Below are 26,851 nucleotides of genomic sequence, written 5' to 3' on the forward strand. Positions count from 1 at the left end.
AAATTTGGAAATAAAATAAAAATATTCCAGAATTGATTTGTGCATCTAAGTGGGCCAGTTTTGCCCAGTACAAGAAGTGCTTGGTTCATTATATATTCTAATCAATGCAATATATATATATCATGTTTTAAAAAAATTAATTTAAAAAATAAATTTCCAAAAATTGATTTTGTGCATCTATTTGTGCTGGTTAAGCCCAGTACTTGAAGCATTTAGTACATTATTTATACTAATCATATACAGTATGATATTTTTTGTTAAAAATTAAATTTAAGAAAACATTTCCAAAATATTGATTTGTGCATCAGATTGAGCCATTTAAGCCCAGTACTTGAAGCACTTAGGTGGTACATATATGCTAATCAGTATTATATATATGATGTTTAAAAAGAGATTTTATTTGGGTTTTTTTTAATTTCCCAAAAATTGATTCATGCATCTAAGTGAGTCAGTTATGCCAAGTACTTGTAGCACATAGTACATGATACATGTATATACTAATCATTATAATATTTTTATTTTTATTTTTTAAAAACAGCATACCTACCTACCCTAATTTTAAAACCATTGCAATAGGGCACACGCTTGTTGTTTTTGGCATCTTATCTTTCTGTACATGCAGTACATAGATCAATATATCTATCAGGTTAAATCTTCTGGACCACAGTTAGTAATTTAGTTTACTAATTAATGAAACTTGAGTTTAAATCCCTAGCTACTTGGCATCTTTGTAATGGTTCAAGGCAAAAGTTAAAACATGTAAGAGTGTTGTCTTATATTCATCATTTTTTTCTTTCATGAAAGAAATTATGTTTAAACTTCTCCCCAAAAACGCAGAATAGATGTGATGAAAGTGATGTTGCTGGACAGTAAGTGACCCTGAAACACTTGTGGAAAAGAAAAGTGGACTGGATTGTGTAAGAGATGTAACATATTTACTATTGTGTACCAAATACGATATGTAAGGAAGAAGTTTCAGGATTGTTAAATGAGTCATCAGTTACATTGAACACTTACATTAGAATATGCAGGAAATATTGTACACTGTCTTCAGTGTAGGGACCTAAACATTACTTTATATGGAAATAACTGAGATGATCACTTTCAGTCTCTTCTATGACCCTGATAATTCCAAGTCCACCATGTGACTCATTAGCCATTTTATCTGTATCCCAGCCCAAGTTGATATTTTGGAAAATGTTGCAACTGACACCTTATTATCATTTATGCATATATGAAGCATTAAATGATAACTGTTGGGTCAGTAATAAGACTGGCCATTGTGTCCATTGTAACTTGGTACTTTGCCAAATTGTATTCACTTTTAAAAAATAGCAACCACAGATATTATTGTATATTCAAGGGGACAACAGTTTCCCTTCGGCTCAGACTTATATAAAACATTGTTGGGCACATGGCAGTTTTGTAATTATCATAAAGTGAACATGAATAAGATGCCAGTTTCAGTATCATTTGTTGTACATCACATTTTCCATTTTAGTATGTTAATATTTAAATTGGTGACCCACATAGGCCACCAGCAACAATAGATCACCTTTGTCCTTATATCCTGCTTCCTAAACCACCCTATGTCTTTGCAAATGACTACACTGTATGACAATAATTGCTAACTTACTCTGTGTTCAAATGTCACACAAAACAGTATCAATAACTATTTCTCACAAATACAAAAAAATGTCATTAAAGCACCTCTAATATATATATATATATATATATATATATATATGTATATATATATATATATATATATATATATATATTCTTCTTGTTCTTGGCATCCGTCCGTCTACGAGAGACGATGGCATAGCTCCAAAGTATGCTTTTGCTTATCCTTCTTTTTAGCTCTCTTTTCAGCTTGCTTTATTCTTCTCTTTTCCTCTGCGTTTTGAACTCCCTGCCTGACAGCTAGACGCCAGCTGGAACGGTTGTTTGCACAGCTCTCCCAGTCGTTGACATTGATGTTTGCTGTCTTCATATCCTTCTTGCAAACATCTTTGTAGCGCAGATGTGGTCGTCCAGTTGGTCGTGCACCTTCTGCTAACTCCCCATATAACAGGTCCTTGGGAATGCGACCTGGGTCCATTCTCTTGACATGGCCGAGCCAGCGAAGGCGCCTCTCGCTGAGTATGGAGAACATGCTGTTCATGTTGGCGCGTTCTAGAACCTCTGTGTTGGGTACTTTGTCCTGCCACTGGATGTGCAGAATGCGCCGCAGACATCTCAGGTGGAAGCTGTTGAGTTTCCTCTCGTGTCTTGCATAGGTGGTCCATGTTTCGCTGCTGTAGAGAAGTGAGCTGAGCACGCACGCTTGGTAGACACGCAGTTTGGTCTTCTCTGTGAGGTTGGGGTTGTTCCAGACCCTCTGGTTAAGTCTGGCCATCACTGCTGCTGCCTTAGCAATCCTGCCGCCCACCTCAGAATCAATGGAGAGTGAGCTGGAGATGTTAGACCCGAGGTATGTGAAGTTCTCGACAACTTCCAAATTGTACCCATCGATGGAGACAGAGGGAGGGGAGTCTGTGTCCTGTGCCATGACATTTGTTTTCTTCAAACTCATGGTCAGTCCAAATTCCTTACATGCATGGGAGAGGCAGCATACCAGCTGCTGAAGTCCATCTTCCGTGTGTGATGTCAAGGCTGCATCATCGGCAAAGAGCAATTCACGGATGAGTACCTCTGTGACTTTAGTCTTAGCACGGAGACGGGCGATGTTGAACAGCTTGCCGTCAGCCCTGGTATGGATGTACACTCCCTCGCTGCAGTCCTTGAATGCGTACTGGAGAAGCATGGAGAAGAAGATGGCAAAGAGCGTCGGTGCAAGGACACAGCCTTGTTTGACTCCGCTAACGACTGGGAATGCTTCAGATGTTGCGCCATTGAAGCACACTGTGCTGTGCATGTTCTCGTGGAACGACATAATGACAGCAAGCAGACGTGGGGGGCAGCCGATCTTCTGCAGGAGTCTGAAGAGTCCACTCCGACTAACCATGTCAAACGCCTTCGTCAGGTCTATGAAGGCAATGTAGAGGGGCATCCGCTGCTCGCGACACTTCTCCTGCAGCTGACGTAGTGAGAAGATCATGTCTACAGTTGACCTGCCGGCTCGAAATCCACACTGGGATTCTGGGTAGACGCGGGGGGCTAGGATCTGCAAGCGTGCCAAGGCAACACGGGCGAAGGCCTTTCCGACGATGCTGAGGAGGGAGATGCCCCGATAGTTGTTGCAGTCGCTACAGTCTCCTTTGTTTTTGTACAAAGTGACGATGTTGGCATCACGCATGTCCTGTGGGATGTATCCCTGTTCCCAGCAAAGGCAGAGGAGTGTGTGTAGGGGCTGGAGCAGTGCTGGTTTTCCGCTCTTGAGGACTTCAGGCGGAATGCCGTCGCTTCCAGGAGCCTTCCCACAGGCAAGGCAATCGATGGCTTTTCCGAGCTCTTCCAGGGTGGGCTGTGTGTCTAGCTCCTCCATGACAGGCAGGTCTGGAATGGCATCCAGGGCAGTTCCAGTGACATTGTTTTGGGTTGCATATAGCTCGAGATAGTACTCAACCCATCGCTGCAGTTGTTTCCCTGGTCTGTGATGACTTCGCCCGTCTTGGACTTGAGGGGGGCGGTCTTGTAGCTGGGGGGGCCTGTCGCCTTTTTGATACCCTCATACATTCCTCTTGTATCCCCGGTGTCAGCAGCTGTCTGTATACTGTTGCAAAGGTTCAGCCAGTAGGTGTTGGCACAGCGGCGGGCGGTCTTCTGCGCGTTATTCCTTGCAATCCTGAGGGCTTGTAGTGTTCTGGGGCTAGGTGCATCCTTGTATGCCAGGAGGGCTTTCCTCTTTGCCTCAGTCACGGGCTCCATCTCCTCCAAGTTTGCCTCATACCAGTCGACATTCTTTTGCTCCCTCTTCCCGTAAGCTGTGATGGCTGAATTGTACACAGAGTCACGGACATGGGACCACTTGGAATCAATGGTGTCATCAGGTGTCACTTTGGTGAGGGCTTCCTTCAATTTGCTGATGAACTGCTGTGTTTTCTCTGGGTTGCTTGCACAGCAGGTGTTGATACGTGGGTGACCCTTCTTCTTGGCGTGGTGCAGCTTCTTGGGTAATATTTGCACCTTGCTGGCCACGAGGGAATGGTCCGTGTCACAATCGGCACTGTGGTAGCTGCGGGTAAGGAGGACACTGGCCAGTTCTGCACGCCTGGTGATGACGAGGTCTAGCTGGTGCCAGTGGCGTGAACGTGGGTGTCTCCACGACACCTGGTGGATCTCCTTGCATTTGAAGAAAGTGTTTGTCACACATAGGCTGTGGGAGCAGCACATCTCCAGCAGTCACTGACCATTCTCGTTGATCTTGCCCCTTCCGTAAAAGCCGAGATAGGTGGACCAGGCCTCATGGTCAGCTCCCACTCTAGCATTGAAGTCTCCTAGTAAGTAAAGGCTTTCATTGTTGGGGATACTGGATATTGCCTGATCCAGAGCCTCATAAAACTTGCCTTTCTCCTCGTAGGTGGAGTAGAGGGTTGGGGCGTACACACTGAAGATGTTGACCGGGCCTAAGGATGTTGACAGCCGGAGGGCAGGGATTCTCTCAGTACCTGATGATGGAGGTTCAATGAAGGCGATTAGCGTGTTCTTGACGGCAAAGCCTACACCATGCTGCCTAGGTTCATCCAAGGGCTTCCCCTGCCAAAAGAATGTGTAATTGGCTTCCCTGATGGTGCCGCTGTCAGCCAGTCGGGTCTCCTGGAGGCAGGCAATGTCGATGTTCAGTCGGGAGAGTTCTCTGTCAATGACGGCAGTCTTCCGTGCATCGTCGATCTGCTGTAGGTCAGTGGTCAATCCAGGACACATGGTCCTGGTGTTCCAGGTTGCAAAACGAAGAGTTGGAGTCTTTTTATTTCTTCTTTTAGTCCTTCCTGGTGCAGAGTTTTATGGCCCACTTGTCGAGATGGTTCTCTAAGCTCCACGCACCCAGTGAAGCAGGCAGGCCATGGCGGGCAGCACCTTACTGACTGGGGGCTGCCCAGCTTGAGGCGGGCGGTAGCTGTCCAGTGAGACCTGATGATCTCTCCCACCGTCAGAAGTAACCCCTGGCGCCAAGCTCTACGCCAATCGAGCTTTGACTTAGAACCGGTAAACTGCTACTTCTCGTGTTGTGCCGACGCCGTACGACGACGCTGGAGTGTCCTCTCCAGTGGAGCTATGAAGCCTGGGCAGGGTGGTATGGAGAATCAGCTGTTGCCCATGCAGCAGATCCCCCCTCTCCACGCAGCTGGTGTGCCCAAGGGAACGACGAATGCTGATACAGCTTGGCACCAACAGCGTCGCAGGAGTTGCCGGAATGACGTTGAAGTCAATGTCATACCGCCTTAGGGACTCCATCTCCGGATTTTCTGTCGGGGTTTACTCCCTTAGCCTTTCCCATGAGTGGGTATAGCCACAAGGCAGCAGAGGTTTGGAATCGGAGTTTTCCTTCTCCTAGATGAGCTACCATCCAAGGTTTACGAGTCCCATCTACCCGAAGCAACTGGTTTTAAGGCGCCAGTGGGCCGCCTTCACCCCTTCTCCTGTTAGTAGAAAACATGGTCTGCCGAGCTTCAAATCTAAGCCACTCGCGAAGGCCAGGAGCTGGATTTTAGTTGACAGAGGCAGTAAGAGACGCAGGCCGTATGGGGCATTTTGGAGGATTGGGGCGCTTGTCTCCCACTCCCACCAATATATATATATATATATATATATATATATATATATATATATATATATATATATATATATATATATTTTTTTTTTTTTCAACTCTTTCACTATGTGTGGCCTGTTTGACACACTGTAGAACCACTGTATATAAACACAGTGGATGATAAAGTGGGTATGAGAGAAAGCCTGCCAGTAGCTTCTCATGGTTCGGTGGGTCTTCCCTGGATTTTCCAGGGTTCTTCCTCCACCGGTTATACTGGCTGCCATGTATAGCCAATCTTGTGCTGAAAAATAGTGTTAAACCCTACAACAACAACAACAACAACAACAAACACATGGATGTGTGATATTCACCTTCACTGAGCATGTTGCTTTAACAGTCATGTTTAGTACTGACAATCATAAAATCCAGTAGAGCAGAAGGGACTACCTTCTAAAGTATGCAACTGCTCATAAATCTCACCATAACCTATTTTAAATGTTTGAAGCCACTTGTCTACTGCTATGGGTGTTAGATGCTACTGTGAAGTAACTATGGGAGGGGTGTAAATGCCTTGCATCAATTTCATGAACAACACAAGCCCAAAACACCTAGTTCATAAATATATCCATGTCTTTAATAAACAATAATAGCTGAAAGAGTCACATCATAACCTTAAGTAAAGAAATTTAATGGGGGTCAGTTTACAAAACTATTCCCTGCTACTGTAGAAATGTGTGCATATAAAGGCACAGCTGTTAAAACTTTTAAAATATGGGGTCTGTTGTCCAGAAAAGGTGTCAAATGTTGCCCTTTAAGAAAATGAACATTTTGAGCATGTATTTTGTGGACAAAGAGAATCAAATTTAGTTTTTGATACTTCAGCTTTCACTTACTCACCTCAAGAGATGCACTTAAATTATAATAAGGCCAGATAAGCAAGCTTGGGGTATTTGCTTTGAATAAATATCCATGCAAGAAGTGATCACATGAGTACAGTTATGGTACAGAAATAGACTTGTTTGGAAACTGTGTTCAGTGTTATATTTGAACTCCACTTTAGAGTTATTCCCCTTGAGTTTGAGCTTAGCTAAATCATGTCATGTAATGCTTGTTTGCGTCTGCCTACAGAAGTTAACTGCTGCAAGTTATTTCCTGAACTATACAACAAAGACAAAGAAATTAACTAAGCACAAGTTATATACATTTTTCAGTCAACCCATAGTAATGATGTGCATTCATGGCCAGTGCACACTTTGAAACAGAATTTAAGTATTCCCTGGTGGGGACACAAAAGTGGAGGGCAGAAGGTCAAATAATGGATTGCAACCAATCCATGCTATTGTGAGTGAATTGGGGTCACACCCAAAGTCACAAACTTTACTTTTGTACTTCATTGAGTTTGCAGAAGCAATCACTTGAACACACAAATGAATTTTAAAAAGACTTGTTTTCAAAAACAATTTTTTATAGCACTCTGATTCTTTCAGCATTCAAAGCCGTGACCCAGGGATTTTATCTATAATGGCTTGAAAGCATGAGAAATTTGTTGATAACACAAGCAAATATGAATATATTTTGATGAAACTTAGTTTGTGGATATCACTGAAGAATACCTTCTAATCAAATGATGCTAATTCAGTATAAAAAAAATTAAAACTAGATTCCATAATGGATTTAACCAACTTGGCATATCAGCATATTTTGACCATATTTGAACTGAGTTCATTAGTCTTCTATCCATTATAACAGGTTCAAAGACAAAGGCTATGACTAACTATTTTTGTCCTGCTGTTATCTCAAGTACATGCTGACTCAGGCATATCGGTATGTTGGAGATCCTCAAGAATATTTTAGATGGTTTCCAATCACAGCAATTAAAACGATGAATACAAAAATGGAAGAACCTATTCCATAACTGAACATTAAGGGGAGAAACACCCTCACATATATTTGCTAAAAAAAGACAGGAATTTTTTGAAGGTTGAAGGGATTTAATTAAATAAGTATATGGCTTAAAACATGATGCAGGATTTTTATGTATTCATTGGTGTTTCAGGATAGGGTTGCTGGTTTTTACTTTTTCCTTTTTTTTTATAAATTAGAAATTTGCATGAATCTCATAAATATACATTGTACAAAAGATCTTGGAGAAGACTTACTGTGAATTCCTGCACTTTCCTTTTGACCAGTCAAGGATCCTGTCAGATAATAAGGAAGTAGAGAAGGATGACTGATTATGTACACCCCCAATAACCAACTCCCCATTACTGTTTTTTTTTTGGAGATAAAGTGGAACCTAAAAAATGGTGCTCAAAAAGATTTTGGTGTAATTCACTTTCATTTGGGCTCCTATGGTCACTGCCTATGTGATACTTAAATATATAGAGAGATTACTAACTGATATGTTCATTGATGCACATCTAGTATGTGTACAATAATGGAACTTGAATAACCTTTCCTGAGCAGTGAGAATTGATATCATTGTACTTCGTAATTAGATAATCATTTGATATTTAATATGCAATTTTATTTATAGAATGGGTTAGCAATAGGACATTAGCAGCCACATTCACCTGTTGACCTGTACTAATTAATGGATCACCAAAGTAGAGATTGGAGCTTACTCATTAGTAGTTCCAACTAAATATTAGTATAGTAATTCATGTTAAAACAAAGTATTTACTATGGCAAAAACTTTGGTTGAAATTTAAAATGAATTTTTTAATTGACTTAAAATATCTTTGAAAATGGGATTATTTAAGTTTATATATGTTAAATAGGCAATCATGAATGTGTTAAGTCATGGCAATCATGAATGTGTTAAATCATGGCAATCATGAATGTGTTAAATAGTGATAATCATGAATGTGTTAAATAGTGGCAGTCATTAAGGTGTTAAATAGTGGCAGTCATTAAGGTGTTAAATAGTGGCTTTCATGAATGTTAAATAGTGGCAATCATGAAGGTGTTAAATCATGGCAATCATGAAAGTGTTAAATCATGGCAATCATTAACGTGTTAAACTGTGGCAATGAATGTGTTAAATAGTGGCAATCATGAATGTATTAAATAGAGGCAATCATCAAGGTGTTAAATAGTAGCAGTCATTAAGGTGTTAAATAGTGGCAATCATGAATGTGTTAAATAGTGGCAATCATGGATGTGTTAAATAGTGGCAATCATGAAGGTGTTAAGTAGTAGCAGTCATGAATGTGTTAAATCATGGCAATCATTAATGTGTTAAACTGTGGCAATGAATATGTTAAATAGTGGCAATCATGAAGGTGTTAAATAGTGGCAGTCATTAACGTGTGACATAGTGGCAATCATGAATGTATTAATTAGAGGCAATCATGAAGGTGTTAAATAGTGTTATCATGAAGGTGTTACATGGTGGCAATCATGAATGTGTTAAATCATGACAATCATGATTGTGTTAAATAGTGGCCATCATGAAGGTTTTAAACAGTGGCAGTCATGAAGTTGTTAAATAGTGGCAATCATGAAGATGTTAAATGGTGGCAATCATGAATGTGTTAAATCATGGCAATCATGAATGTGTAAATTGTGGCAATGAATGTGTTAAATAGGGGCAATCATGAATGTGTTAAATAGTGGCAATAATGAATGTGTTAAATAGTGGCAATCATGAAGGTGTTAAATAAAGGGAATCATGAAGGTGTTAAATCATGGCAATTGATGCAGGCAACAGTCTTTTGGCCAAGCGGCCAAAATCTCATAACTTGCCCAGTAGCAGTATTGACCAGCTGGCTAGTTAATTGTTAGTTGCAGTCTGTTAACAGAAGCAAGATGAAAACCTTAGCATTTTTTCACTAAACTAAATCTACATTTAAAGTTGCCATTAGCTGTAGAGATTGTGCCATATATTATATTGTTGAAATTTTCCAGTGTGTGATGAATGATACTATGTTAGTGTGTAGTGCCCAGTATAGGAAGAGCACAGATGCAGGCAGTTTTTACAGGAGCTTACATTCTGAGATTACATTTTAATTTTTTTTTCAGTTTTGATGAGCCACTGAGTAACCAAATCTCAGAACACAAGCAGTCATCTTAAAGATTTTGGATACATGGATAAATGGAGGTGGGATCAGCAACAGGGCAAGTTCGTCCCAGTCATTTCAGGTAAAATATAATTAAGAGAGACTGATTCATTTATTTCATTAGTGTCAACTTTGGTGATATCCCCATTAAGACAACCAACTGGAGAACAATGCATATGATAATTTAAATAATTATAATGTTATTATTAATGAAAGCAATATATTTGCCTGGGAATTCTCCTGAAATGCAGTGGTCTTGCACATTATTTAAAGAAGGCAGATTTTTGGTTCTATTGGTCACAGAGCTGAAAAGCTTATGGGATGTCCTGTCTTTTTATACATCTGTCCATTTGCGTGAGTTTGTTATCACTACTTCTAAACTACTTAGAGAATTGCCATAAAACTTAACACAAACACATTCATCCAAACGTCTTGTTGGTCCTCAACAAAAATGGTGTTGGCCACCATTTTGAAACTCTTGTTTTGGCTACTCATCCGGAATGGATGGTCATATCAACAAGGTGGTGTCACTAAAACATTTCTAATAATAATACTTGGTCCTTAATGAAAATGGTACTGATCAGAGTTTAACATGACCATCACTGCAGCCATTGAAATTAGTGTTATCTTTACTTTTCTTCAATTGCTGATGATATCAAATTGTTTTTGTTTTTTCACTAACTATGATGTCTAGCTGGTCCTAAATGAAAATGGTGTTGATCTGATGTACAAGTATGGCTGCCACCACATCCATTTTGAAAATCTTGTTATTGCTACTCTTCCTGAATGGAAATAATATTGAAAATAATTTTTACCAAAAGACTTCTAATGATGTTTAGTTGGTCTTTTATGAAAATGATACTGTCTGAACAAGTCATCCAGTCTGGCTACCACATGTTAGTTGATCTTTTAAAGAAAAGTGTTCTGATTTGATATCCAATATGGCCACCATAAGGGCTGTCTTGAGAATGTTATTGCTAATCCTCTCAGAGAGAAAGTCACATTAACATTGGCTTTTCATTTCTTTTGGAGTCTGCTTGTAATGTTTCTCACAGAAGCTGTAAAAAGCATTATAATCATGCTCTGCTAAGGGCACCTTCAGCACACAGAAGCACCATAGCATGCTTTTTGCATTTTAAAGGGCAGTTCTTTTTATATTGCAATCTAGTGTTCAGCGAAGAATAATAATAATAATTATGATATTGTTGAATACCATATTATGTGTTAAGTTTAAGTAATGGTAAACATCTTGCAGCATAATGATAATTTCAAAGCAGAATGTTTCATCACATGTGCAGTATGCACTTGCATGTAGAACCCATACGAGAACTATTATTGTTAAATCTATTGGACAGATTCATTGATTTTGTACAGCAAGTAATGGTTTTACTACTTCAATCAGGTCAGTGTCCTATTGTCAATGTGTGTTCATTTTTACAGTAAGAATTATGTTGTTGCAACCAGTTTTGGTGTTAAGTAGCCATCAGTTTTACTTATGAGAAAATTTATTCCATAGGTACAGTGGAAAGAGTAAGTATCTCTGAAACTCTAAGCAGTTTCACAAGGTTTGGATCAATAGAACCAAGCATTGGCTTCTTCTCAGCATTTGTCTAAAGCATGTGTCTTGGAGTGCAATTGCTGAATTACTCCCTAAAAACCAACTTTAAATCATTCCACTCCATCCTTATTTGCTCCTCATTGAGTCGAAAATGTTCTGCAAGCTCAGTAATTTCTGTCTGAATCAAACACGGTGCAGAGGATGTTTGCATACATACCAATCATTACATTTTTGGCGTACTTTACGTTTTTTTTCACCAGATTACATCTCATGCTAGACTGTATATGGATTATGCTTTTTTTCATACAATAAAAAATAAAATTAAAGCAATAAAACATTTTTGTCATTTTTATTATCATCTCTTTAATTCCACTCATATAAATTTGAGAATCTTCTTAAAAAGGTGATTGCTGCATAAGAATAGCATATTTGCTATTTATAGCAACTGTATATAATCCATTTCTAAGAAAAGAGATGGGTTTCTTCATATGTGAACTTTGCCTCAGGTTTATTTTATTGATAAGCTAGTTAGTGAGTCAGTCTATACTTTTCAAGAAAATGGTGCTATATGTTAAGTCAAATGCTCTATGGTGTGAGTTTTGAATGTTATATGACAGAAAATGTTAGAGTAGATGGATCTTTTCAAACTTGAAAAATGTCAGATCAGAAAAAAGAAAAACTGACTCCACTTTACGAACTTTAAAAGAAGAATATGAGAATAATGTATTCAGCACTCTGAGCACCTGACTATGATCATTTACAGTATTGCAGATCGCAATCATTCAGCGAAAATTACTCATGTACTAGTTAAAGTGAGCGCTGAATATAAAGAATTTTTCAGTATATGTTGTGTTTGTATACTGGTTCTAATCCAGATAGATTTTGCCCATTTTGACAAAAAAATTTGACCTGCCATGGAACCATGTTATTGATGATAACAGTGTATCTTTCATCCTTGCTGTCAATTGTAATTCTGGCATGTAATATATCGATTACACTTTTTACACCCAAATTACACTTTTTTGCCACTTATAATAGCTCTAGTTATTCTTATGCCTCTGAAGGGTGGGGAGGGTTGGCATATATGTATTTGTATCAGGTTTAGCGTAGAGACATTCTTCATTCTGTTCTCCAGTTTATCAGCTAAATTGTTAATGATCTGTTTCTTCTCATCTGACACTGCTGTTATCCACCAGCACATCCAGTTCATTTGCTGTAGTGCTAGGCTAGCTTGGATAAATTAGGATCCTCTTTTGAGTTTCAGTTTTTGAAGATTTTCCATTGTAGCCTGCAGTTTAGACATCATGATAGTTGGCTTTTGTGTTTTTTGTGTGGGTTCAGTGATATTGTTCAGCACATGGTAGCCAGTATATTTGGTGGAGGAAGAACCCTGGAAAACCCAGGGAAAAACCACTTACCCACAGGAAGATAGTGGTAAGCCTTGTTGCATACCCACCTAAGCCTGTAACCAAGACTAGACAGAGGTGCAATATATGAGTGATTTGTAAGGGTTAATGGCTTATACCACTTGGCCACCTAGACCCCCTGGCTGAATAATAGACAAATCTCCTTCTGCTCTCTAAAACAGGCAGGTAGGTGATGACAAACTGGTGCATAAGTCACACAGAAGATGAATGATGGAGATGTTTTTATATGATTTCATCATTTTCAATAATGATGCTGCAGTATCCCCACATGTGTCATGTAATGTCTTGTTTTTTTTCCTTGTGTCAGATTATTCTATAAGTCTACACAAATTGGAATATAAAGTTTCCTAACAGTCAGGACAGCTTTATCATAATTAAACCATCCACCATGAACTACCTTCTTCACTTAACATATTTAATATGCCCTGAAGTTGATCCATTTCCCTCAACATATTACACATAGCATTTTGGCTCTCTGTCTTGACATTGTTGTAATGGTAACATATAAACAGCACTGACTGGAGCTCATCTATGTTGTCTAATTTCTGACAACTACTGAAGGCTATTGATACTGCTTACTGGAGCCTGTAACCCATGCAGTGAATGTCAGTCATTCCTGGGTGATCCCTCTTTAGCTGGTCCACTGCACAATTCTTCCTTCCCACCATCATAAAAAGATCCATCTCATATAAAGGATGACATCCTGGCCAAGCAAATGACTGTCTGGATCTGTAGAATGTCCTTCACTACAATGTAGATAGTATCTGCAGAAAGGCTAATTGTGCAGTACCATGATCCAGGTACTTTCCTACAAATGCCAGGCGGTTTCATGAGCTGACCTCAGTATATATACTCATCTACCATGAGTTCACAACTTCCCCAGCCTTCAAATCTGACAAAACCATCTTCTCACCAACTTGAGATAAGCAGTCTAGGAACTTGTCATGTGGCTTGCATAGCTGGCATTCATTCCTTGGTAAAGATGTGGCAAGTTGCTGGCGCCAAGATCAATGCACAAATCTAACAATGGCTTAAAGAGATAGGTATGTAGCATGATGTGTTTACCAAGACTGTAAAGAATCTTAAATGTGTCCAACATAGCTAAATGTTGTTGTTCATCATGTTGATGCCAGCATCAATGCCACTCTCAGGTTAAAGTTCCTATGATACATCCTTCTTTTGCATGTTTGAATGCTCGTGCTTAACAGTAACATCTAGACATCTTAATGTGCTGCCTGTTTTATTCTACAGCTGGCTTCCTTTGACCCCCTTTGTGTTCCACTTCTGGTAAAGAGTGCAGAACATCATCTAATATGAACAACTGTCGGGGCTAAATTCATCTCTACATACCAGTCATGGAAACTTTGTCACTGAAAATAAAAATAAAATGGTATTTTTGTTTAAGTAGGTAGCCAAGTACAATAACTACCTTCAGGGATAAAGTAATCAACTGGATTTGAAATAATTGTATTATCTCATTACATAACACTATTATCTCACTAAGTGTATTCATTTTAGCATTTTAGGTATAGCTAAATATGGATGTAAACATAATTTATTTTAGATTTGTTATATATCAATTGAAATGCTTGCCTATGACAGGAATAATTTGATCAATGAAAAAGGTAAGTGAAAAGTTTTGATTTGCCTCTTTGATGATGCAGTTGTCACAGAAAACTGGTGCTTTGGTGACTGGTTATTTCATCTAAGTCAGATCTGAAAGTAATATTTTACATTTTTAACAAAAGTCAAAGAAATAAATCAATGCAGTATACCAAACACTGTTGACCAGCAAAGAAGAGGAAACAACTGAATTTAAAATAGCAACTGGTCAAATTGTTTTTGATAATGTTAATGGCTTTGACAAATCTAAATCTAACATCTTAATGGCATGCAAGTCTGGATCATATTTATTTATTCTCTCCAGTTACTATAGTGGATGGAATCAGTTAACATATTTGACAAAAAGTCAGCCTGGTGAAAGAGTAATGATAGGTAACGAACCAGACACTGGTCTTCCAAAATCTTTCATATATACCACATGTATACCATTGACAGCAAAAGATGAAATTCAGTTAAAAGCATTTCAAATCTATTCAGCTGGTTACCTAACCATCATTGGCAATTCTCTTTAAGATTAGATTTAACATTAGATAGGAGTAATGGATTCTAGCCATGGTGATGAGGTTGCAGAACTTACCAATGGGGTGTTAAATCAGTTGACAGCAGATGCTAACATTTACAATGATTTTATCCCACTTGATGAATATCTGCTTCATGGTTCTTACCAGACCCTTGTAATTGCACTCAAATATAATCTTGTTAAGCAACAAATAGAAGTTGGTAGGTGGAACCACCCTGAAGTACCAGTACCAACTTGAGGTCATCTTATCATTGCACATACACATGCAAATGCCCAACTGTTGACTGCACCACCAGGTACAAAAATACTCAGGGATTGTTTCTGTAATAGTGAAATGGAATTCACCACTGTATCCACACTGGTTACATTCACCAGCAAATATTTTCCACCAACATTGATTAATTTGAGACCAAAAAAATCTTGACTGTTATTCAACAAGACACACTCATCCTTGTAATATTTTTTATTGGACAAAGATGATTGTTAGACATGAAAGGCACAAGCAAAAAAAGTGGTTTTAAATGCAAAGTGCGCTAGACCACCAGAATGCGCAATCGCCAGAGATTTAAATATTCCCTAGGCAGATATTTTCTATAATTGTATTAGAAATGTACCAGTGAAAAAGGGTAATTGTCTAGAATGCATGTGTATATTGCACCTGGACATGATGAGTCTGGACAGTGTCTGCCTGTTGTGCAGTTGTGCTGTGGGATTGTATTATTAATAGAAGAACTATGATGGACCCTCAGTGTTACTGGTGCAAATAAATAATCAAAGCAGGGCAACAGCTGTGAGATCAAATCACCAAGAGAACTGAGCTGATCATGAAATATAAGCATGCACATTTGGTTGTATATGTTATTTGTGGATTTTCTGCAGCAACAACTGTTGGTCTTGGTGTGACAGCACTCATGGCAACAACAAACATCTTAGGTGCACCAGTCAGAATTATTGTTGGGCTATATCAGTAGTAGTAAGTGGTGTTTTTGGTGGTGCTAGAAAATTAATTTTGATCTGATTGCATTCACAAGTATGTGTTTATTCAGAACTGCTTGCAGTGGCACAATATGGTCTCAGCACAGTTAGTAAACTGTATTTTAGTGGCTATCGAGGATAAAATTATTAGTGTGACCAAGTTTGGGACTGCATTGGGGAGATGGAAAATCACTAGCAACTTCAAGCACAAATAAGAAACCATGTTGTTGTGGATTTACAGACAATAAAGGCACCATGTCACTGTGTGACTCTAGCTGCTTGCTTGGGCCGCTTCACTTTCATGGAGTATTTAATGCTTAATATAGTCAGTGAGTTGCACATAGTATGTGGCTTGCTTGCTAAAATGAGCAAAGGTCATGGGGAGACTGTGACATATAAAACTAAGGAAGGCAAAACCAACATCATCATACTACTAGTTTCGTAGAGGAAGTATCCGCTGTCATGGTATCTCTGGAGCATTAATTAAGACCATCAATCAGTGCATCAAGCTCTTTAACCTGGACATGTTTTCATCTGTAGTTATCTCTGTAGAGGGCAGTGAAACAGATTTGGAGTATTTTCAGAAGAAGCTGGATCAGCTTACCTTGAACATCAGAACTTGAGTTCACATTTCACTGCTTCACCTGAAAATACTCAGTTTATTTGTTTGTATACTGTTTGTTTTGGATTCCTCAGTTTTTTATGGGAGGTCTTGTTGCTGTTTCCAGTTTGAGGTTCAGATGAGGTGTGAATTACACAGGAGCTATTTTGGGTGGTTGAAGGGTTACTACTTACTTTGACATGTTGTTGGATGAGTACAGATGGTAAAAAATTCCAGATTTGTTATACTCTCAAAATAATCAAGTCATTTTCTCATTCTACTGATAAAGCTATAAAAAATATCATTTTCTAGCATCACTTTTTTATAATTTGTATTATATCAATATATGATGCCACAGAATTCTTAGTAAATGATTATAAGAAAGAGTTATGACTCACATACCATTATATCAGTTGTTCTTCATCATGCTACACTGTACATAATGTAAGCTAGAAACAGCGTGTCATTCATTTGTAATCACTATTGGTCCTAATTATTAGTCATGAAATTTAACTTCATTTTCAAAACTTGTTATTCTACACATGTCTATGATAAATTTAATGAAGCCATTAATGTAAACTTGTTTTATATCTTATGTAAAGGACGAATGCATTAAACGATAACTTACAGGGGAAATCCACCAGATTTACTGGACATCCACTGTTCTTAATGGACATTGGATCTCTTTCCCCCGTGTCCACATTGGATCTCTTTTCCCCCATGTCCACATCCACTACCACCCCGGTGGCCTAGTGGTTAGAGCGTCCGCCTTGGATGCGGGAGGTTGTAGGTTCCATCCCTGGCCGAGTCATACCAAAGACTTACAAAAATGGTACTAACAGGTGCCTCGCTTGGTGCTCAGCATTAAGAGGTTAGTGTTAGGACTGATCGGCCTAGTGTCAAGATAATGTGACTGGGTGGGACATCATGCTACATGTCTGCGACATGATGCCCCAGTTCTAGACATCACTATAAACTACCACACTGCAGACATCATAGCGATATGACTGAAAAATTGTTAAAGCTACATTAAAAATCCAAATCACACACACACACACACACACTCCACATCCACCAGATTGAGTAGATCCAAGCAACTACTATAACATATTAGCAGTGAGTGTTGTCATTGTGTATGGAACCAGAACGTGATGTTTCATCTGTCATTAAAATTAAGCAGCTTGCATTTGCATTGGTCCAAGGCCGTATTTATTAACCACAGCGACTATTTTCAGTTATAACAGAAGGAGAACATACAAAGATGGGTTATTCAAGGAAACTAAAGGTTGTTTATCTTCTTCACTTTTTATGAAAGGTTCTGCTCATGAGTCAGAAACAGTAAGACTAATCCAATAAGAAATACTTCCGTTGATTGTAGAGCCAGTAGTTGCTTATCAGCCGCCACACATCTCCTACAATAAACCAGAAGAACCATCCATATCATACAGTGAATCATTTTACAGCGTTCAGTTTGTTGCTTCTGACTTAAAACTTTTGCGAGGTCAAAATAATGCCAACAGTGACACACACATATTTTAATTGAACACGAACCAGAAAATTCAAGCAGGAAACAAAGAATGGAAAAAATTCTTGCACACAGCAGTATGTTATGTGCACTACACAGCCATATGGGCAATCCCTTTTTTCATGTTGTACCCTTAATCCTAGTAGGTAACTCTTAAATTCAAAATACAAGACTAGAAACATTTCTATAAGACAGTGATGCCCCTACCAGCATGGTGTAATTGAAGAAGGCTTGACTCAGTATGCAAAGGCCAAGATGCAGGCCAGACTGTGCCCACAACTCAGTAAAATTTTGTCAGAAAATGGCAGAGGTCAAACTGATCAAGGACTGGAACCTAATCCTGCATTTTGTACATTGTTTGGTTTGAAATGGAATAATCATGTTTGAAACAATTGTACTTGAAACAAATGTGGTCACAGTGTGCAGGCTATGACACTTATCTAGTGGGCACAAATGCAAAAAGTTTACAAATTGACATGTAATGAAAATTCTCCAACAAAAGAATATCACTGTGAGTTATATTTTGCATTATTTACTGTCCTTGTTTTAGCTGATGACCATATAGATTTTGCATCTTGTATGCATACCGTTTTACAGCAGCAATCATGAAACTTTTAGAGCATTGATTCATCTTGATGAGTAAATACACCCTCTTCACAATACATGTAGTATGTCTTTGTGACCATTTTTTAGACATCAGTGACTTGGGGTCAGTTACTGTTTAAACTGTCATGCTTGAATCAAGCCTGTTAAAAAATTGGCTTTGTGGTTTCCCAACCAATCTTATTTTTGCCTACTGACCCTAGAATTTTTCAAGCCCTAAACTGCAATAAAAGCTAACAATTCTGGATTTTCTGATTAGTGCAATCCATCAATATTTCATTTCATTTGTATGTTACATTATTTGACATCACCTTCATTAAGATGTTGTTATTTCTCCACAACATTTTTAAGCACCTACTGACATAGACCAGAAAGCAATATTCAGCTATACTACCTGTGCACAATGTTTGTTAATCATGATGCATGCTGTGTTAGTCAAATGAAAATTATTTAACTAACAGATTATAAAGAGAGTGTATATAACATCATATTGTTGAGTAATACTGGCAAGATACGTTTTCAAAGGAACACAATTATTTCATGCAGCAGTGGTTTACTTGCAGAAAATTCTTGAGAGAAAATTACAGAGAATTGTTCCATAATGGGAATGATTGGTGGATAAGTGAAGGTAGAAAGGCTTCATGCATTATATAGCCCCTGATGGGAGTGATAGAGGGTAGAAGGAGTCTGAAGGACTATTGAAATACAGATTGATTATGGTCCAAATTCCTGTGGAAAAAATGGGGTAGATGGTAGTGGGTGAATTCTCCGACCAACCCACCAATTGTTTTTTCTTAGCATGAAACCAGATATAAGTATCATTAATACCACACCTGTACAACATTGTTTAGCTCATGACCAGATATTTTTTTTTGCATGGTAGCATAAATGCTTTATTTACTAAAATAATGGAACTTGATAAGGTTACAATGATCTTGATGAGCACAACGCCTTTCAAATAATAGGCCATTATGGCCCATATATTACACTTTTTTCAGACACTGTTCATGTTAGAATTATGAAATTGATAGCAATATGCATCTCTTGTTAGTATCACACCATACAATAAAAGAAGCACGTTGTGACCTATGTTTTATCTATTACTGGTCTTGGATGGGCTTTTACATAACTACATGAGTTTTTGAAATGTTATATGGAGTATATCCTACATAAAATCAAAACTTTGTGAGGGGATTCAACTTTGTAAGTATTACATCCTTAGTGCAAAAAGGCCCCTGTGACCTATATTTCATGCTTCATTGCTTTTGTTTAACTTTTGTTTAAAGTTCATTTATTAGGTGTTGTTTATCGTCAAATCATGAAACTTGATTATAGGATAAATCTCTTTTAGTACTATACTTTTACAACCAAAGAGGGTCACTGTGACCTACATTGTATACTTTACTAACTTGGATTAGGTGTTTTTAGTTCCCTCATGACTACGTCAATTTTTTTTCTCCAAGGTATATACAGCCCTTTCTGACCAGTGCAGTAAGTGTAAATATGTCCATTCAGTGGCACACTTCCATATTAATAACTATACATTGTATATTGTGATAGGATACCTTCAACAGTGTATTGTATATGTGAATGATTATATTAATTTTAGAGGAATGGAATGTATGCAGCAAGTTTACATTGTAGGGTGTAAAGGTCTCGTAGACTACCTTAAGTTGGGGTGGGGTACTCCCAGTATTATCTTTAATTATTATTAATTATGGCTCGTTTTTGTTAGAAATTTTAGTAGTGATAGAGATGCAAAGCTGTGAGCTCTGTTCCTTTGAGCCCAACACCAGCAATTCATGCCGCTTATCTGTGAATCACACACAGCCAAATAAGGCGCCAGTAACAAGTTCCTATGGCCATGTTATATACAACTGGCTTCCCACCCATCCTTTTGATGTCGGTTTACACTATCATAACATAAGCCGGCCGGCCAGCTGTGTACACATCGCTCTGACACTTATTGTTTGCAAGGCTAACACTCACAACATTTATGAAGCGAATAATTAGCCTCAGAGTCTAGCATATACATGTTGCAATCTGGCTATTGTTCCTTACTTATAACATGACATAGGGACTGTATTATTTATACTGTTTATGAATGACTTGCCCTGTATGTGCAATATTCAAAAACTGATCTACATGCTGATGATAGGACTTTATGTAAGTCTGATTCTAATGTTATAACTTTGGAGAAAAAATGAGGCTAAGATTTATATCAAGTTGAATATTGGTGCTCACTAATAACATGTTTATGAATCCCCTAAAAACCAAGGCAGTGTTGATTGTAACTAAACAAAGATTGTCAGTGAAAAGACATCCAAAACTTGAGTTATGTATCTCCATTAATGATTTTTTTTAAATGTTGACACAGAAAAAGTTTTGGAAGTTAAGTTGATAAGAATGTAGACTGGTGTAAGCCAGTGGAACACATTTGTTCTGTAGTAAACTCAAGAATCTACCTTTTACAGAGGATAAAATGTTATCTCCCACGCAGAAATTATTTCACAATGCATTCATTCTTTCTCTTCTGGACTACTGTTGCACAATTTGGGAAAATACAGCTGATACTAATATGAAAACAATCCATGAATTTTGGAAAAGGTCAGACAGAATTATCCTAAATTTACTATTTGGTACAACATCCAGAAATCTTAAAATTCTTAAAAATTGAAATGGCTGAAATTAAAATAAGATTGACCTATCAAAAGTCCGTATTAATATTCAAAAGTCCATATTAACTTTCAAAAGTCCATATTAATATTCAATTTCAATATTAATATTCAAAGTCCATATTAATGTTCAAAGTCCATATTAATGTTCAAAAGTCCATATTACTATTCATTGTCAATATTAATATTCAAAGTCCATATTAATGTTCAAAGTCCATATTAATGTTCAAGACAAGAATGAACTTTGTTCACAATATCTGCATGTTATGTTTCATTTTCAGTCAGAAGAACAGTACCAAGGACCTAAATTGGAATCTATTACAAATGATCATTGCAATACACCATTCCACAAAACAGATACTTTAAAAAAAATTATTTGCTTTTTTCAGTGTTATTCCATGGATTGAACTCCCCAAAGCAATTAGATCAGAAATAAATGTGTTCAAAACAAAAACATATGACTACTATCTTGAAATGCAGGTTTGATGATAAATATTGAAATACATGCACTCCAGTTTATTCTTTTAATGCATTTCACATGTTGTGCTTTTTTCTAAATGTTTTTTTTTTCTTTCTTTTTTGTATTTGCTATAGTTTGTTCATCCTGAGGAGAATATTATATTATTATATATGCATTTTTTTCTCCATTAACTTTATATTGTCAGAATCATTCATTATTTTTTGATAAAAGACGTTAAAACAACACGGCTTGATATTGCATGACATGTTTGCCAAAAAATAATATAGTGTATTAGGAATTACTTTGTAAACAGACCATGTACACCCAGGTAGTAGATGATTTAGGCTTTGGTGGATTAGATTTGTTTGTGATTGAACTGAAGAAGCTGTTTTATCCATTTGAAAGTATAAATGATAAAGTTAACCATATGGACGAGTTCACTGAGTCACAAATGAAACTTTCAAATAAGCAATCAAATGGACATCATATTCTCAAATGTCAACAATAAACATGAGAGACACAGTAATTGAAAATACCATTCTGATCATTGAAACAGTTATTTAGGAGAAATATTTGTGACTTGTTGCAAATAGAATGGTTCAGACTATGCCAGTGCTCTCTAGGTTCTTTAAAAATAGCACAGAAAAGGTCATCAAAGCCAAGGCTATTGCATATTTATTGCATGGTTATAACAGGGCATAAACAGATGTCTTCTTTAACTGGTAATTTACTCTAAATGTATTTTCCTAGTTTTGCAAATCTGAATGCCATTACCCATCATGGAAAAACCTGGTACACACCAAAATTGTACTTTAATTTTGTTTACATTTCCAGCTGAAATAACATTCTTCTTACTGTACTGAATTGACACAATAAATCCAGTCCATCATAAGCAGAAAAGCAGAATTGAAGAGTTGGATGAACAGGAAATCAAACTCCGTCCATTTGAGACCAGCTGGAAAGTTTTTTCAATATGCATTCATTCAAAATTCAGTTTTAAGTAGATCAAACAAGAATTTTTTAAAAACTAATGTCGAGTGCGCAATGAAGTTCAGAGGTTGCTGGGTGGTGGTATGTGCACATTAATAGTTTACTGTATATTGAGCAATCTACAGTTTTGTATTTAATTTGAAATACTGAATAAATTTAAATATTTTGTATCTTACATTGTTTCATGTAGTTTACTCCTTTGTTATTAATTCTTTGGTAGGAAAATGAAATGAGTATATAATAAAAAGGTTACTACATTTGTGTGGGAAAATATGAACTCATTTTTTCAAGCTCCCAAGGTTGTGCAGTATTAATCTGAAAAAAAAAACCTCATTCATATTTTCCGATACAACTGCAGTAACCTATAAATACACTGAGTTATACTCACCAAATAAAGTATTTGTTATTATTATTAAGTGTACTTGTAATATTGGCTGTGAATCCAAGCCTATTCATAGCATGTAACTTTCACCAAAAGACTTCTAATGAAGATGTATGCTTGGTCCTAAATGAAAATGGTGACAATCTGAAATCTATTATGTCCACCACACCAGCTAATTTCAAATTCTTGCTATCAGTCAACAATATCAGAGATGGTTTTGACACCCTGTGGTTAAAAGGAAGGACTGGTCTTATGTTAAATTCCAGGAACTTTTTTATACACAGTACAACATCAGTTCCTCTGCGGAACTCCTTTTTCACTATCTGACTGACTGCCATTTCTTTTACAGCTGGGCTAACAGGAAATTTTCTCAAGCAGCATGATGAAAAGGATAGTGTGATTGATTCAGAAAGTGGGTGTGAAGAAAAAGATGAGGATGAAGAAGACTATCTCAGTTCAGAAAATACAGACACAGAGATCACAGAAAAATTCAAAGTAATAACCCAGAATTTCAAAGCCTCAAGCGATTCATTGAAGAAAGAGAAACTCCCTCAAAAGAAAAGTATGCAAGACCCAGGTAATATTGCATATACATTGACTATGTGGTCTCATGTGTATGAATGATCATTGATGTGGTAGAGAAAAACAGAAAATGAACATATTGTTTTATATTCAAGCTGCTATATAAATGCATGCATACATATATGTGAATATGTGTATCTGTATATTTATTTATAAACATGTTAGTTTGTAAGAAGACCACAAGGTAGATTAGTTCTTTAGTAAAAAAAAATTTTTAAAATTAATGCCATTATGATTATGGTTATTATTATTATTATTATTATTATTATTATTATTATTGTTGTTGTTGTTGTTGTTATTATTATTATTATTATTAATGAATATGTACATCAGTCACTGATTCTTGGTTAAAGGAACTCAGATTTTCTGTGTGCTGTAATCAAACTGTTATGCCTGGCATTATGAAACTTGCTGAAGGGATGCATTTTGACAGGGAGCTCAAGGTGGTTGGTTGATCGATGGCACTCACGTGTACAGATCACTCACACATCTTACATCTGTCCACACAAGTTGTAGTCTTGACTTGACCAATATAGGTGTGAAAAAACCTTGTTTGTAACTTCCTCTGTGTCATTGGTTCTTCCCAGTGTCTTCCTCCTCCAGTTACATTGGCTGCCATGAATAGCCTATCATGTGCTCAAAAATGGTGTTAAACCCCACAAAACCAACCAAAGCAGCATCTCGACAACTACTACACCCTCATCACAGAATTAGTCCACCTACCTATATTTCATGCTTCACTGCCCTAGGTTCTGTTTTGTGTTATAAGTTTTTCTTCTTCTTATAAGTTCATGTTAAAATCACCTAAGATGAGTTTATATGCATCACAGTGTACCATAATAAAGGAAGGTCACTATGAATATATGTTTCACGTTTTACTAGCTTCTGCATTTTGCTGATGATCAAGTTGGGTTTTAGTACAGTGGAACCCCGCTATCACGTGCCCCGCCATAACGCGAATTCGGATATAACGCGGTCATAGCATGGCTCCCGAAATTTCGTATATTCATTCACACGTGGAGAAAAAAAATTTGGAGAAAAGTAAAAAAAACAAAACAAGAAATTAACTTCATTTTGGGCATGAGATTAGTTGTGACTTTTAAAATAATATGATCGTGGCATGGTTCCTGAAATTTGAAATTCATTTACGTGTATTTTTATCGGACCGTGAAAATATTTGTTTAACGTACGAGAAATAGTGTGTAAAACGTTTTATTATAATTTGGTGGAAGAATTCGTGTATGACTTTTAATAATAAACGATCGGAACTTAACAATTTGTCCAGGTTCTTTAAGTGATTTTGGAGAAGTGATCGTGTATGAATTCTAAAATAATACGATATATATAACGTACGAGAAATAGTGTGTACAGCGCTTGGCTTCTGAAATTTATCAATTTGAACAGGTTGTGGTGAAGCTCCGTATTCTACTCTAGAAGAGAAAACTGGTTTCATTAGGTTTTTGAATTGTTAAGCCGAAGTAAACATTATCGGAAGTGTTACTTATTACGGATCCATGAGTAAAGCCAGTAAATCGTCTTTGTGATTGTCTTCCATGAATTCTGTATACAGTCGTTGCTCAAACAATAGCCGACATGGGCTTCTTATTTAACTGCAATCACAGCCAAGCAGCAGACAAAGCTGTGGTTGATACAAGAGTCGCACAATTTAATAAACATCAAAGGACGAAAGCCGCCAACATGTATGCTGTGCTTGGCGGTGTGATCAAACAACAAACAGTTGAAAGTAAATAATATCCACTTTATTATCTGTAAATTAAAAGGGTATGAAATTGTACATCCGTTCAGCTTAATTTTGTTTTATATAAAAAGTGATTCGTAACCATTGCAGGCCTTCATTACTTAGTTATCGAGCTTTATCTGTGTACGTTGTTTGCTTATATAAAAAAATATTTTACTGTTATGGAAAAGCAAGTTCAAAAACGCAAGTCGTTTTCTGCTAAAGAGAAACTGTATGCCCTAGATCAACTAAAGAAGGGCAAACAACAAACTCAGCTTGCCAGAGATCTAGGAATCAGCGAGTCTACTTTGTGAGGGTGGAAAACAGATGAAGGAAAGCTCCGTAGTCTACCCAACATTCTTGAAGAGGAAACTGGTTTACAGCGTAAAAGGGTTAAGTTAGCTAATGACAATGTCCTAGATTCAGCTTTGTACCAATGGTTTGTACAAGCTCGCTCAGAAGGTGTTCCAATTTCTGGCCCAATTCTGAAAGCCCAAGCAGAGAAATTTGATCGCCGTATCAATGGAGATGATTCCAAATTTAAGGCGAGTAATGGCTGGCTAGACAGATTCAAGAAAAGGCACGCTATCAGCCAAGTTCTTGTGTCTGGGGAAATCCGCTCCGCTGACAAAGAGGCTGCCAATTCCTACCCGATTGGGCTTAAAAAGTTGCTGGAGGACGGTTGCTACACAGCCGACCAAGTTTACAACTGCGATGAGACTGGTTTATGTTATAAAATGTTACCCGATCGCACCCTTCCAACCAAGACTGACAGTCACAAACGAGAAGGTTTCAAGAAGAGGAAGGACAGAGTGACTCTCTTATTTTGTGTTAACAAGTCTGGCAGCCACAAAGTCAGACCTCTGATGATTGGAAAATCGAAAGCTCCCAGATGTTTTCATCATGTAAATATGAAGGCACTTCCATTTCAGTACACTAACAGCAAGAATGCTTGGATGAATAGCTCCATATTTGACGACTGGTTTCACAAAACATTCGTTCCAGATGTTCGGGCTCATTTACGAAAACTCAAGCTGGAGGAAAAAGCTCTCCTCCTGCTGGATAATTGCCCTGCCCACCCCCCAGCGGAAAATCTTGTCAGCAGTGATGGCAAGATCAAAGTTTCGTACCTCCCGAAAAACACTACGTCAGAAATCCAGCCACTTGACCGAGGCATAATTTCCGTATTTAAACAAAATTATCGCCGTGAAATGATAAAGGGAATGGTAGCAGATAATAACGCATCCGTCGACACATCATTGGCATTACTCAACTTAAAAGAAGTATGTCACCTTGGAGGTAAAGCCTGGGATGCTATCACTGCACGCTGCATTGAACGATGCTGGATAAAGGGTCTTGGGCCAGCTTTTACGCCCTCGACACAAAATGATAGTGACGATGAGCTTGAATTTACAGGATTCACTGAAGACGAC

At 37.6% G+C, this 26,851-nt stretch overlaps 1 protein-coding gene across 2 annotated transcripts in view; it reads left to right on the forward strand.

Annotated features, from left to right (window-relative positions):
• LOC149773258 (uncharacterized) overlaps positions 1 to 26,851 on the forward strand; it is a 54,717-nt gene that overhangs the window by 3,018 nt on the left and 24,848 nt on the right. Inside the window, exons 2-3 of one of the 2 annotated variants that reach the window (XM_089946544.1) lie at positions 9,722 to 9,841; positions 23,448 to 23,675. In XM_089946544.1, coding sequence (XP_089802670.1) covers positions 9,787 to 9,841; positions 23,448 to 23,675 — 283 coding nt within the window. In that variant the 5' untranslated portion in view covers positions 9,722 to 9,786. Of the gene's footprint in view, positions 1 to 9,721; positions 9,842 to 23,447; positions 23,676 to 26,851 lie in introns of those variants that run through there. The other variant, XM_089946545.1, reaches the window with a different exon arrangement.

The sequence above is a fragment of the Sinohyriopsis cumingii genome, unplaced genomic scaffold (genome assembly GCF_028554795.1).
Source record: "Sinohyriopsis cumingii isolate HCF-2022 unplaced genomic scaffold, ASM2855479v2 utg000741l, whole genome shotgun sequence".
Lineage (NCBI taxonomy): Eukaryota > Metazoa > Mollusca > Bivalvia > Unionida > Unionidae > Sinohyriopsis > Sinohyriopsis cumingii.